Here is a 15,479-nt window from a genome sequence, read left to right as displayed (position 1 = left end):
TCCTGCTGCATCCATGTTTTGGCGGAAGATTCTGTCACGAATCGTGACGGAGCAGAGATAGGACGGATGCAAGTGTTGGATGAACAGTTGTTTATTAGAAAGAGAGACAGGCAGACAAATCCAAAACGTGATCCAAAACGCAATCCACAAACATGCAAGAGGTCAGGCGATTGGCAAACAGGCATAAAAGCAGGTGCTCGCGCATTCGCGCTTAGAGCACGCTGCTTCAAGGGGGAATCGTGACAGATTTCAGTGTCCTCATCCCTTCTTTCCTCAATCTTTGAAACTGATATGGGCAGAACACATGGTACTGCTAATTTTTATATATTGAAAATATTAAATCACTTCGAAATAAGAAATATTACTACAGTTAGTAAGACTTCATACATATTCTAACTGTGTCACCTGTAACACTATAGCTGTGATCAGCAGCAATGTGTTCTATGTTTGTAGGTCCAGGGGTGCATCATGGTGCAGGGGGCCTCCTAATTTTGACCACAAGACGATGCACAAAGATGGTGTGAATAACATCTGGTCCCAGTCTAGTCTTGGCATTTTTGGTCCTGACAAACTGGTCTGCTTCAAAATGTGCCTGCAGAGTGACTTGAGTTTACTTCCCACACACAACTCCTTTTTGTCTACTCACATACTGTAATGGTTAAATGCACAGTATTAGGGAACACTTTCCACATAGTTAAACAACACCTAAGAACATGACACAATGGCCTAAAGACTCTCTGCAATGAGACAGCACCGTCACCAGGAGTCTCGGCTCCCTGGATTTTGCAAGTCTTTTGCTGTTCCTTATTATTAAATAAACCTCACATTAAACTTTCCCATGGTGTGGTCTTTGTGAGAAAGTGCATGTATACTTGAGTCTGATTACCTCACAAATATTTTCGGTGTTGTAATGTTTTGTTATATTTAGATTGCTCCTGCTCATTTGATCCTCTCCATGTCATTGGGGACAGCATCCATTCATACTCCTTTCTCTGAGCGATTGGAGTATCCCCATGCAGCACAGCAAACCATGGTGGACACTATACAAGGACAACATGGAGGAAAGGACACAGACAAAATGCTTGACATGCTTTTCAGTTTATTAGAAATGTATTTATAAATCCATGTAACTAATTGTATAGCAAAAGTCAAAATACAAAAATTTATATGACTGTGTATGAGCATGTGCTTTAAGTTGTTTTTAAGTTGAATATATTATTTATTAATGTATATTTAAATAAATGCAGGGGTGCATAAGAGCTGTAAACATTAAGATTAATTTCACTTAATTAAATTTTACATTTCACTTATTTGTAATGGATTTTCTAAGACAACACACTTAACATCATGCGGCTGCTGCTAGTCCATTAATCCATTTGAATGTGTCATAAAGATGACATTATTGATTGCCCTTGACTAACTTACAAGTTTAGGAACATAAAAAAATTAAAATAAAAAAAATAATTAAAAACAACAGCAACACGGTCTTTAACCATGGTATGTTAACGAGGCAGGTAACGCTAATTAACCACATTAATCCTCAAATATTAGTGGATTTTATTACTTTTTAAAACAACATTGATGTAACTATATATACATACACATGTCGATGAGTTATATAAATATTTTAAATCACCAAAAATCGCAGTTATGTCTCTCTAACTCTATTCATTCAAATAGCCCGCATATAACTTCCGGGAACTATCCGAAGTCTACATGAATCACGTGACGGTCAAGTGATTTTGAACTTCCGTTGGCGCAACTCTCCCTCTCTCAAGGGCTCTGGATTTCCCTAAAGGATGTCAAAAAGAAATGCCCGATGACGTACTTGCGTTCTGTAGCCGTTCCCGCTTCCGCATGAATTTCCCGGACAGCACGCATAAATACTGCAGCACAAACACAAGACTGCATTGACTAGCAGCTCAACAGACAGAAAGAGACAATCTCATAAGGACAACTTCAGATCGCTGTTTCTAATCCGAGCCCATTAACCACTGGTATGTATTCTGTGAATTATTATGCATGTGTAGAAAATCTGATGCTTGCAGAATGAATGTCGGTCTGATTGATCCAGTCAGTCATTATTTGATTGATTCTTTGATTTATTCATTGATTTTTAAAATTAAAAGTAACATAACTTGGTTCTTTTTCTTTTCTTTTCTTTTCTTTTCTTTTCTTTTTTAGAAATGGATGACAAAGATTTGTTAACGCTGGAAAGGTAAGTCTTGTCTTGGAAGTAATTAATAAAATAAGCTAATGTTGTCATGTGGGCAATATCTTGTGACATTAGTATGATTAGTATGAAGTTTCATTTAACCTTAACTTAAACTTAAATTGACCAAGACTTATTGGGATGATTTATTTATTTCTTTAATATTTATTTATTTTTGGCATGGTATTTTTGTTGTTGTTCTGCTGCACAACACCTATTGTGATGCCATATTATTTATATTCCTGTGTAGCAAGCAATACAGTTAGGGATAAGAGATAATTGGAGAATTTTTACTAAGCTGAGTCAAGAAATAAACACAGTCCTTCATGAAATCATTCCCTTTTATCAGGTCCTTTGACAGTGACTGTGGATTTGATTCAGATGCCATGGATTTTGATGAGCTGGACTGCTCTGATCCATTGGCCATGGTAAGTCATGGATACAGATTTGTAAACTTTCACCTTCTTTTCACTATATGAAAACCTGAGCTCACTGTGGACTCTGGTGTTTCACAGAGTGGCAGATGTGACCTGCACGAAGGACTCCGCATCGAGGTCACCAAGGAGCCTCTTAGTATGCGCCAAGTTGCTAATGTTGTAATCGCTCTGCAGAGGCTGAAACTCACTCAAAATATTCAGTCCACGGAGTTCACCGACCAGGAACTTTTCAATGTCTTCATTGAGAATGTGATTGAAGGTGCAGTTCAAACATTATATCTTAATGTATATGCATATATTCTTACTTTGCTTTGGTGTGAGATGAAACTGATTGCATGAGCACTGACACACTCCCATCTTCCTCACACAGAGAGCATGGTGATCAATTTGAAGTGCACTGAATCCAAGAGTTACAGCCTGCAAGACAAGGTTGTGCGGTGCACTATATGTGACAAGTCTAAAAGGGCTTTGGTGCAGAGGGAAAAGCTTCCTATTCTGCTGGCCTTTACTCTGAAGGGTGGAAACAAGGATAATAAAGGTAAACTTACATTACAAACCACTTACTCTACTAAAAATGTATAGTAATGGTTCCAAAACCTGAGACAAATTCAATCAAGGCATATAGCATAGCAGATGGATAAAGACATCCTTCAGGTGCTAAACTGGGCTCTACCACTACTGTTGTGATAGTTTGCTGAATTTTTTCACATGCACATTCATAATCTGCATCTCTTTATAATTCCTGCTATTTATTCTGTCTTCTATCCATCTGCCTATAACTTTACTCTATGGTCTTTAAGTCCTGACTTGTCACTCTCACTTCTCAACCATCATATATTTTGAGCCTAATTCTTTCTAGCAGCTGCATCTATTTTGCTTGCTTGTCTATTGTAAAACCCTCTAATCTGTATTGACATTTAACCAAAGTGATTTTTTTTGTTTGTTTGTTTTCCAACAGCATGGTTCAACCTCTCGGCCTACACTCCACCAAACTGCACAGAAAACACGAAAGGACAGCCTGTATGTTTGGGGATTGTAAAGACCAATCTCTTTCTCTCATGCACACTGGAGAATGAAACTCCTTTTCTTGGCTTAGAGGTATGTAAACATAACCATTTTAACCAATGCCATTGATTCATTTAAAAGTGGTCACTTCGCACAGGTTTTTATTTTCCACAAAAGTGATTAACAAGCAAAGAATAATACAATCAAAGCACAGAGCTGGTAAAGGAGTCAACCGTAATAGCGTGATTTCAGTGAGGTGCCATTTAGCCACTGTAACTCTTTAAAATGAAACTTTCTTCCTCCCATTATTCTCAGGAATTTCAGATGGTGCAGTGTCCTGTTGAATATGTGCCTTAAAGAACATATTTAATATTTAATAGAAGTGAATGTGTTTGGGTACAGGGTTGACAGAATGTGGTGGGATGTGACTAAAATGTACATATTTCCTAAACTATAATGGATGACTCATGTAAAGGATGCTTCAAGCATGATATTCACATGGATTAATGCAAAAGAAATAATATATTAAGTATTTGAAGAATTAAATTTCAGGGTAAGGTGTAGTTATAGTGGGTAGAGGTAGAGGTGCTGTAGAGGTTAGGACACTAACAGTGTCCCAATTGTGGAATCACCCAATTAGAAGCTTTATCCTACTGACTAGAAACAAATTCAGTACAAAGAGAGGCATAATATGATATGATATAATAGTTTTTTTTACACAGAGCCAAAATGTCTGATGCAGTGAAAATCAGAGAACACTAACTTATAATGGTTATTATGAAAGTAATGCATTCATTCTTTTGTAGGAGGTAAAAGACAAAGAGAGACTGAAGTCCATCCAGGAGAATGATGGCATGGAACGCTTCCTTTTCTTCAGAAACGGCACTGGTGACTCCCTTAACACCTTCGAGTCGGTCAAATACCCGGGCTGGTTCATCACCACCTCAAAGGAGGACTATAAGCCAGTGCAAATGTGTAAGCAGCAATCCAGTCACCTCCAGCTGTTCACACTCCATGATGAGACTGTAGTCTCTCAGAATGAGATCTGATTCAGAAAACCAGTTTCCAGAAAGTATGTACTAGGTACAAGTGTAAATCCGGAGGCTCATTTTATGTTTATCTCTGCTCGAGATACCTGACTGTTCTGTGCTTGTTTGTGGTTTCAAGATTATCACAAGATGAGTTCAGAATTATGTATTTTTATTTAAAATTTTATTTTGTGAGATATGTGACTGCTCTGTGCTTGTTTGTGGTTTCTCAATAATCACTATGAGATGGTTTTTATTTAACTTATTTATTTAAAATATTGCATTGATTTCATTAATTTAATTTACTGTCATATTTAAAAGTCTAATAAAATATCTTTTTGTCAATTATGCGGCAGTGTATGGGATTTGCATAAAGATGAGAAACCATTTAGTAAACTATTAAGTAATTTAGGCTCAAGGTGTAGATGCACTACACTGACTTTGTACTGATTTGCAGATAAATGTCAGACATTTCATGCCTGATAGGAGAGCAATTGCATTGTCATATAATTAATGGCCAGCAATACATAAAGTGCAAATAGTAACATTATTTTTTTTAAACAATGTAACAAATTTGCCTCACACCTCTAAGGATGGGGGTTCGAATCCTGCCTACCCCCAATTTCGCAGAGTTTGCATGGGGGTTTCCTCTGTTTACTCTGGTTTCCTCCCCCAGTCCAAAGACTTACTAGGCTGATTGGCATTTTCAAATTGTCAGTAGTGTGTGTCATTGCACCCTGCAATGGGTTGGCCATCCAGGGTGTCCCTTTGAGTCACCTGGGACAGGCTCCAGGCTCCCAGCGACCCTGTGTAGGATTAGCGGTACAGAAGATGGATGGCTGGATGGATGCGCAAAGCTACTGATTCAATAAAAAAAACAATATTGAGATTGATTGGTCCAAGCACCAAGGGAGCAGCAGTGTCTGTTTCAACAGCTAGTATTAGCATGTGGGTGTTATTATGAAACATCACTGAACACACGTGAACTTTGAGCCACAATGTACAGTGAAATTATTCGAGAATTAAAAAAACTGCCTTTTCCACTCCATTTGGGTTATACTGCTTTGTGACCCTTCCATTTGGTTTGTTTTGATCCCCAGTTATGTTTCAATATCTCATGAACAGAATACTCCACCCGCACAATGCTTATACCACTGCTTATGTAGATGACATTGTTATTTATAGTAATGATTTACAGTGGCACTTACAACATCTGTCACAACAAGAGCTGTCCTGAGGTCCTTGAGATGGGTGAAACTCACAGCAAACACAAAGAAGTGTGCAGTTGGATAGTTGGAAGTACAATACCTGGGCTTCCACTTGGGCCATTGGTAGGTGCATCCCCAAATTAATAAGACAGGGGTGACTGAGGCCTGCCTGAGACGCAAGACCAAAAAAGGGGTTAGGCAGTTCCTGGAACTGGCTGGCTTTCAGAAGTTTCTTCCTTAGTGGGGGTTAGCTGCAGGCTGGATGCAGCCAGCCTGAGTCGTGCTGTGGGGGTACGTGGCAGTGGGAGTGTTGTCAAGCATCAGACAGAGAGGAATTGGGTTGAATTGGCAGGTAACGTGTGATAATTCTCAACTGTGCCTTGTTTCTTTGTGCTTTTATTGACGGTTGTAACCAGAGAGATAGAGTGAGTGATCTAGCTGGTGGAGTGTGCAACACACACACACACACACACGCAGCAGAGCATGAACTTGAACTCAAATGTACAGTAGCTAAGGCCGTACTCTTTTTTTGTTGAGTTTTTCAAAGTGCACTGAAAAGTGCAGTGTGAATAAAAGCGGACCCGGAGCCAACCTCTCAAGTCTTCCTCCACACCCTCAAACACCTCAAACACACACACACACACAGAGAGTTAGCCATAATACTAAAACTGCTGACAGGTGAAGTGAATAACATTGATTATCTTGTTACAGTGGCATCTGTGAATGGGGTGGGATATGTTAGGCAGCAAGTGAACAGTCAGTTCTCGAAGTTGAAGCAGGTAAAATGGGCAAGCATAAGGACGTGAGTAAGGGCCAAATTGTGATTGTCGTTCAGTTCAACTTTCAGTGGTTTTAATGTTATGGCTGATGGGTGTATGTGTACTATTTGAATATTCTGACATCTTATTGACCAGATTTGGTTTGGATCGGATGAACCCTAGGAGGAGTGTTAAAAAGTTTGGTTTATAACACTATTGCTATGTGCCTGTGTCCCATCGTTGAACATACATGTGAAGTTTAGGTCACATTGCATGAACAGGAATTATACCACAGTTCCTGATTGCATGATGTGACATATTAATTGATATCCTCAGCATGGCAATATCATTTAGCATATCAGAAATTCCTTGTCAATTTATCATCATGAATATATTCTATCAATTTGCTGAACAACTTTGGGTTAAATATAATGAATCCAATAAGAGTCTAACATATATATATATATATATATATATATATATATATATATATATATATATATATATATATATATATATATACTGTTGGCATGTGTGACAATGTGACAATGTTCCATTATTGAACATAATTGCTTATGAAATAATTGCTTGCATAAAACAGAAAATTTGAATGGCATGCCTTTACACATAGTTTCAAGGCCATAATATTACAGAAAATTCCGAAAATCCATAATGTTGTACAATTTCAAACTTTCACTGCACTCATTTATGGAAAGTTTTGTATTTCAGGAAAGTAACAAACCAAAGCTGAGAGGCTACAACATCCCATTCTTGCATTAAGTATAACTTTCTATAATGAGTGACATTACAGAAGAAAATTGTAATACGTATTTTTTTGTTACTCTCTTGGAATAAAATGGAAAATGGAGTACCCTTAATGGTTCTTCATATAAGGGATGTGTCTAATCTTATCTTTTTCAGGTTTTCAAACCAACCAAGCAGAAACTACAACTACTAGTGATTAAACAGGTGTGGTTCCTGATCCATTGAAAGTCTGCAGCCACACCAGCCTCATTAAAGTATCGCATTCTTTAAAGTATTAGCTAAAACTCTGTACGTGTATATACGTATAAAATGGTCATTGTTGAAATAGTGTTACCTTCATCATAAGAAATATGATTGTGCATACCTTTGACATTATCTTTACTTTTTCTAAGACCATAGAACTTTGTATGTGACCTAGTTTCAGTGGAGTAAATATTTAACTTTCCTGATTAACACTTTGAGAGGTGGACTAACCCAGAACCCATAGTTAACATTGCTTTTTCAGCTGCAATACATTAAAAAATATAATTATTTTATTACTTAGTCTTGTTCATATGATTCAATTTGGAATCACTTTTGGAATGTCATCTTAAGTAAAGTTTGCATGTTAGGATTTTTAAACTGATAATGTCCTGCGATCCTTAATGAGCATTTGATAACTATGAGGAAAAACAAGCACATCACACACTGCAATATGAAGGCCTGCCAGTTCATCATCAGGTGGAACACTTTTTTACTCGTGCTTTCTTTTCATTTTAAAGAAAGAAGCAGACTACTGAGAACATTATAACTATATGTCTTTATATTTTACAGTGCATTCAGCATGTATTCAGACCCCTACATTTTTTTCCACATTTTGGTATTTTGCAGCATTATGATAAAATGCTTAATTTTTATTTATTTATTTATTTTTACATCAATCTACACTCCATACCTCATAATGACAAAGCAAAAACCAGATTACTCTGGTTCAGATTACTTACATCACTTTTATTGTCTCTTTTGTGCTTGGATGGTCGTCCTCTTGTCATTTTCTGTTACTGACAACATACCTGTCCATTTTAAGGACTTGTAAAGATGAAGACATTTTTGGCCATGAAGAATGAATAAGCTAGCTAACACTCTCATTTACATTTATATATTTATGAAATTTAACTTAAAACTTAATTTGATATTATTAATTTTCCCTGAGGTGTTCACAAACCACTGGTTACAAAGTCCTGCCCTAAACATGCCATGGTGGCACCAGCTTCCATGTGAGTGAATTTCACAGACAGCGCGCATAAATATGGCAGAACAAACACAAGACTGCATTTATTAGCATCTCAACAGCCAGAAAGACAGTCTCACAAGCATAACATCAAATTCCAGTTTCTAATCTGATCTCATTAACCACTATGTATTCTGTGGATTTATATGCATGTATAAAAGATCTGAAGCTTGCAGGAAGAATGTCTGACTGACTGACTGATTGAGTCATTCAATTAATTCTTTCTTTGATTGACTCATTGATTGAATAAAAGTTAATATAACATCTAATTTTGTTCTTTAACACTGTTAGATTCTTATAATAATACTAAGTCAGTACTAAGTCTGTGAAGGTGTTCAGCCAGCCAGGTCATTTTGATTGTCCAGTAGTAGAAGCTCCCTGGATAAGTTGTTTTAAGAATAGCAATTTTAAGAATATATCTCTCCACATGTTTTGACATTTTCCAACTAGACAAGTTGTTGTAAAGCACATTTGTTCTGTTGATGAGATTGGAAAGGTTTCTGACCTGATGCTGGTAGCCAAAGCCTGTTCTAAGTTAAATAAGACTTATCAGGATGTTTTTTAAGCATGATATATTTGTTGCTATTCTGCAACAATGCATATTATTTTCCCATTTTTACCCTGTGTAGCAAGCAATACAGGTACTGTAGGGATTAGAGAGAATCAAATCATTTTTACTATGCTTTGTCAAGAAATAAAATGAATTCATGAATTCATTCCCTTTTTACAGCTACACTGACTGTGACTGTGGATTTGATCCAAATGACCTGGACTTTGACGAGCTGGACTGCTCTAATCCTTTGGCCGTGGTATGTCATGGATACAGACTTGTAAAATCTCAGCTCACTTCACATGAGCATTACTCATGTTTCTTTTCACAACACCAGAGCTCACTATGGACTCTGGTGTTTCATAGAGCGGCAGATGTGACCTGTGAAGAGGATGTCGACCTATCAAGGTCACCAAGGAGCCTCTTACCATGCACCACATTGCTAATGTTTTAATCACTCTGCAGAGGCTGAAGCACACTCAAAGTGTTCAGTCCATGGAGTTCACTGACCAGGAGCTCTTCTTGGAGATTTTGATTGAATGTGTGGTTCAAAACATTATATCTTAATGGATATGCATGTATTCTTACTTTGCTCTGGTGTGAGATGAAACCAATTCCATGAGCACTGACACACTCCCATCTTCCTCACACAGAGCATGGTGAGCAATTTGAAGTGCACTATATGTGACAAGTTTAAAAGTGTCTTGGTACAGAAGGAAAACCCTATTCTGCTAGCCATAACTCTGAAGGGTGGAGGAGAATAAAGGGTTTTGGAGAAAACTTCCAATACAAAACACTGTCACTACTAACATTTTATAGGAATTGATTTGGTTCCAAAATTTAAGGCAAAATACAATCAAACCATATAGCATTATATATACATACAGTTTGGGTGAGCTAGCCAGCTTTTGGGTCCACCCTGCCATGAAAAGTTCATTTAGCACTCTGGTCATTGATTCACTTTAAAAAGGCTCAGGGGTATTAAAAGGTATGCTTGGCACAATACTTTTTTTTTTGTTTGTTTGTTTGTTTTTTTACCATGCTTTACCAGCACACATTCTATGTCCATGATCCTGACCATCAACTTTGTAAGTTCTCTTTGTTTCTATTTTCTGTATATCCTTCATTTGTGATTTGGTGCAATAAACCCATTCTTTACTTTATCTCCAAATACTCAGTAGTTCTTCTGTAAGAAAGTATGTTGCATTAAAAGTACATGGCTTGTATGATTTATATGGTTATTAGAAATAGTTTCCTAAGCTAAAGTTTTATTATGTTAGACTCTGTGGGAATACAAATTTAAAATAATGGTAACTGAGGCTTGGTAAAACACCTTTTGTCATTTGCTCTTGGTGCCCCTGTCCTATTCTTTGAATTGGTGACCATTGTAGTGTAAATGCAACATGGACTTTTCTTTATCCATCCATTTTCTATATCGCTTATCTTACTGGGTCATGGGGAACTTGGAGCCTATCCCCAGGAGCATGGGGCACAACGCAGCGTACACCCTGGACAAGGTACCAATCCATTGCACGATTCATACACATTCACACACTACAGACAATTTGGGCATGCCAATCAGCCTACCATGCCTAACCATAACCCTTTGGACTGGGGAGGAAGCCGGAGTACCCGGAGGAAACCCCCGCAGCACAGAGAGAACATACAAATTCCACACACACAGGGCCATAGTGGGAATCGAACCCCCAAAGCTGGGGGTGTGAGACGAATGCACTAACCACCAACCCACCGTGCGCCCTGACTTTTCTTTATCTCTATGAAAATGAAGTTGTCTGAGTTTTATAGTTATGCTGATTGGATTAGGACTGATGAAACTACAGAGCCTGGGGCGGGTTCCTATAACTGTTTACTTCCTTTGCATACATTGTTTAAGGTTGTCACCTGAGTGCTTTGTCTCCACCCCTAAGCACTTCCCCCTGAAATGTATATTAAACTACAATGTACAGCTCATTGCTTTTAGACTTGATGACTGCAGTGCAAGACAGCACATTCTGACCTGTAGACTGATGTTCCTGATGTTCTACAATAATGAATCCTGCTGAAGCGTTATCTGAGTCTCCTGGTCTTTGCTTCTGAGTTTCCAACAACACATTTGAAGGCAACCTCTGACAAGCTAAGTTAAAATGCTAATACTTGCGTATTAAAATGCTAAGGCTTGCATGTTGATATAAACCTCTAAGCTAACAATATAATTGTTTATTGTAGGCTATATAAAAGCCTCTGACAGAGGAATGCCATTTTATAATGAAAGCTTAGCATGAAACTCCTTTAGATTAAACACAATCGGAACACTGAGATATTACACTTCTAGTACTAGCTAAATTATTCTCTGGAATCATAAAAATAAGTTAACAGTTATCATTAATTGGAGTCAGATAATTAATTAATTGTATTGGAGTCAGATATTTAAATCATAAAACTAAAACACGCATTTAACCCTTGACTGCACTTATTTCCATATAAGGCTGATATAAGAACCCTTTAAAATTTAGCCCTAATTTTTTCTAAGAGTGTATATCTGTTGGGTGATGGTTCATTACAAACTCATTGCATTACCTGCATTAAAGAATTACTAAAAACTCATATGTACTTGGACATGTATGTATAAAATAGTCAATGTATAAGTATTATGATTTTGCAAACCTTTGACATCATCCTTACTTTATATGAGAGAGTAGCACCTTATACAGTCCCCTTCCAAAAACATTGGAAGAACAAGGCCAGTTCATTTGTTTGTGCTATACACCAAAGACATTTGAGATCAAAAGATGGATATGAGATGAGAATTTAGAATTTCGCTTTTATATTCTGGTATTTACGTCTAGATATGTTACACCTCAGCCTCTTTCAGTTGTTTTTTGTTTTGAGGGGTTTCTCCCTTCAGTCTCCTCTTCAGGAGAAACTCTTGTTTGTTGGGCTGTGCACTCTAGCTGTTGGTGGGCTTGTTCTCAAACCTGCTTACTCCACTGTAACCAGTTGTCCACAGTGGGTGAGTCTGAGGGTTTGGCTCTTCAATGGAGCAGACCTGTGCTGTTAGCCCTTGGCACCACTCGTCGCTTCCTTCTACATCCATGGAGAAGCTAACTATTCTGTCAGGAAACTATTGAGGATGCAAGTGCAGGTACTCAATGGTTTTATTAATCGTTGCAAACAGGACAGAGACATAATCCAAAAACATATTCAGGTTTAGTCTTAATCATTGAATAGTGAATAACTTCACTTGGATATGATAGACGTAAATTTAAAACTCTGTTAAAAGTTATGACTCTGCTACTCATACTCAAATTCAATTAACTGTTTCAGTTAACAGTTATAGAAGATCAATTATTTTTAATCATGCTATCCAGCATTACCCAGATGAGGATGGGTTCCCTTTTGAGGTTGGTTCCTCTCACTGTTCATCTCAGGGAGTTGTTCCTTACCCTTTACCGGCACCACTGGCTTGCTCATTAAATATAGATTTTAAATGTGTTTTTTTTTTTGTAAAGCTGCTTTGTGAGAATACCTACTGTTAAAAGTGCTATATAAATAAAATTTCACTGAATTAAATTGAAAGGAATTGAATTGGATATTGGTTTGGGGTACTGGAGTTATGTACGATTCATTTTCAGTTCCAGTTCCACTTTTAAATAGGCAGTTTACTATTCTTTTCTAAAATCTTTCTAAAACTGTGTTACTTGAGCTCATGACTAAATATGTTGTGTGAACATTATACTTAATATGTGGAGTCCAGTAAATTATTTGGTGGGAATGGGCTGAATCCAAGTGGTGGGAATCCAAGTAACTCCAGTGTCCCCACACAGATATGCATATCTGACCATTTGACCTTGAACATTTGGCTGGTCCCCATGAGCAAAAGTGCTCTTTTACAAAAACTGAAGCTTTTATTATAAATAAATAAATAAATAAATAAAGGACCAAAAGGTTTTATTTTGGTTACTGCGGTTATGGATAGGGTTATGTTTGGGTGTAGGCATAGCATTAGCAATTAGCTGCATTAATAATTATGTCCTCATGAGGATAGTCAGATAAGTAAGTGTGTGTGTGTGTGTGTGTGTGCGCGTGTGCGTGCGTGCTAGTTACTAGTTTCTGGAAGCAAAAACAGAAGCTCACATAAGTCACGTACAACATGCATTTTAAAAAACAATTATATAATACTTAAGTTCATGACCTGCTAAACTCTACATCCGTTATTGTTTCAGTCACGTAAAGACCGTTTCATTCTGCTTCTGCCTGCCAAATACTGTTTTTTTTTTTTTTTTTAAATGTGCAGCACATTCTGTTCAAAATAACATTTGGAAGAGTTTCAGTAAATACTTATTGTTTATGTCATATAAGCACATTAACATCTACACCACCACCATTATAATAAATTTTTATTAGTATAATCCGTCTATTTAAATATTAAGCAAAATATGTAAATATACCTACGAATATATTTATGTATTGGAGTCATGAGATTTTTAATCTGAAACATTTTTTATTTTGTGAAATAATTCAATTATTCATCTTTATTTACCACTTTACCTAGGTCAGATTCATAGTGGATCCAGAGTGATTCCCAAGAACTAATGGCACAAAGCAGTAATACACTTTGGATGGCAAGGTTGCACACACACACACACACACACACACACACACACACACACACACACACACACACACACACACACACACACACACACACACACACACACACACACACACACACACACTAACTAACTGGGATTAATTGTTCCTTGTAATTTCGGTGGAAAGGTGGCTTTATGCTCACATTTAAGGCAAATTAGAGTAGCCTATTAACCTTCCATTTTGTTTTTGAGAAGTGAGTGGAAAGTGGACTACCAAGAGAAACCACCACATACTGTCATGGTGGGTTTCCTTGTGACATATCACACTCCTTTCCCCATACACCCCAGCTTCCTTCACTAAATCCTGTTTATCTTCAGTCCTCATGTGTGTATTCACCATAACACATACACAGAATTATATGTGTGAGAAAAACTGAGAAAAACGTTAAAATACATGGTGAAATTTAACGGTAACTTCGAAACAGTAGCTGAAAAACAAAAATACAAAACAGGAACTGAAAAATGTTTGCATGTACAACATTTGGCCAAAAGCTTGTGGACACCTGAAATGTGGGCCTTCCCCCAACTGTTGCCACTAACTTGAAAGCACACAATTGCATTATATCTACCAGACATAAAATCCTAGCATTTGAAAGTCTGCTCAAAAGTGAAAACAAAGGAAATCATTTTTAAAGATTTCCTTCCTGTCCCATCACCTGAGGTGAAAGTCAATCATTTAAACAAGATCCTCTTCAGTCGATCTCTGTGCACACTAACATAGGTGGAGAAATAATCACTAATTAATTCAGTGAACTCAGTTCTGTAGTCTAAATGTGTTTTTATTAAGCAAAAATGTATTAAGTAAGGGAAGTAATGCTCTATATTTACTTAGTTGCATTTACTGGAGTAACTATTTGAAGAAAAAAAAATTTCTTTTAAGAGTGGGTTTAACTGGCCATACTTAAGCTTACTGAAGTTAATTTTTAATCGCAGAAATTTACTTTTACTTTGCTACATTCGGTGTCATTCCTCCGTTACTGTTAAATATTATTGAATATATGTAGTTTTAACAATAAGTTTATATCATGTATGAGGTAGTCCTGGAGGATAACCCCCGAACACACACACACACACACTTTCTTTTCTGTTCTGTTCCATAGTCTCTTACTTTGTTCTCTGTTGTCTTGTTTAAATGCAGATGGTGATTGTTACGACACGGCGAAATCGGCGCGGTAGCTCACAAAGTGTAGTGCCGCCCAGGGACGTGGCGGAGGAGGACTACACTTCCCAGTCATACCCGCGCTCGAGTTCGCCGGACTTCTGATTACGAACACCTGTACACACCTAAGGTTATATAAGGGCCTCCCTAGCATGAGCCGCTTGCGAAGTAACCGCTCAGCAGCCTCGTCTCTGTTTGATTACCAAGCCGGTTTCATTAGAAGTGTTTTCCCTGGTGCTCGATTTCACGCTCGTCCCTCACTACGCTTTTGCCTACGTCCCTGATATACAGCTTACCTGCTCGGTCCCGAGTCGATTCTCGTCCTGTGTTCAGTCACACGCCATCTCTCCGCTCGCCCGCGCTTGTCTCCGTCAGCGCCTCGTAACAGTGATATGTTTGTTGTGAAAATAAAGACAGTCAACTGTTGTGAAACTG

The 15,479-nt window shown here is 37.6% G+C and overlaps 1 protein-coding gene and 1 long non-coding RNA gene across 2 annotated transcripts; both read left to right on the top strand.

The window, feature by feature from the left end:
- Positions 1-1,938: 1,938 nt before the first annotated feature.
- On the top strand, positions 1,939-5,029 carry LOC100304697 (interleukin 1, beta). Its single transcript, NM_001200220.1, has 7 exons — positions 1,939-1,997; positions 2,185-2,218; positions 2,562-2,640; positions 2,728-2,908; positions 3,020-3,187; positions 3,608-3,747; positions 4,461-5,029. The coding sequence occupies exons 2-7, from the start codon at positions 2,187-2,189 to the stop codon at positions 4,701-4,703; spliced, it is 843 nt and encodes a 280-aa protein (NP_001187149.1). The 5' UTR covers positions 1,939-1,997; positions 2,185-2,186; the 3' UTR covers positions 4,704-5,029.
- A 6,122-nt stretch (positions 5,030-11,151) lies between these two features.
- On the top strand, positions 11,152-15,454 carry LOC128635249 (uncharacterized). The gene is made up of 3 exons (XR_008398171.1): positions 11,152-12,375; positions 13,786-13,860; positions 15,024-15,454. It is a non-coding gene; the product is annotated as an uncharacterized LOC128635249 (long non-coding RNA).
- The last annotated feature ends 25 nt before the right edge of the window (positions 15,455-15,479 follow it).

Source organism: Ictalurus punctatus, chromosome 16 (assembly GCF_001660625.3).
Source record: "Ictalurus punctatus breed USDA103 chromosome 16, Coco_2.0, whole genome shotgun sequence".
NCBI lineage: Eukaryota > Metazoa > Chordata > Actinopteri > Siluriformes > Ictaluridae > Ictalurus > Ictalurus punctatus.
The sequence above is the reverse complement of the archived record's forward strand: the minus strand, read 5'-3'. Positions and strand labels throughout refer to the sequence as shown.

Coding starts and splice junctions, on each gene's coding strand:
- LOC100304697 (NM_001200220.1), top strand. CDS start 2,187: ATGGATGACAAAGATTTGTTAACGCTGGAAAG. Junction 2,641..2,727: donor GCTCTGATCCATTGGCCATG/GTAAGTCATGGA, acceptor GGTGTTTCACAG/AGTGGCAGATGTGACCTGCA. Junction 2,909..3,019: donor CATTGAGAATGTGATTGAAG/GTGCAGTTCAAA, acceptor TTCCTCACACAG/AGAGCATGGTGATCAATTTG.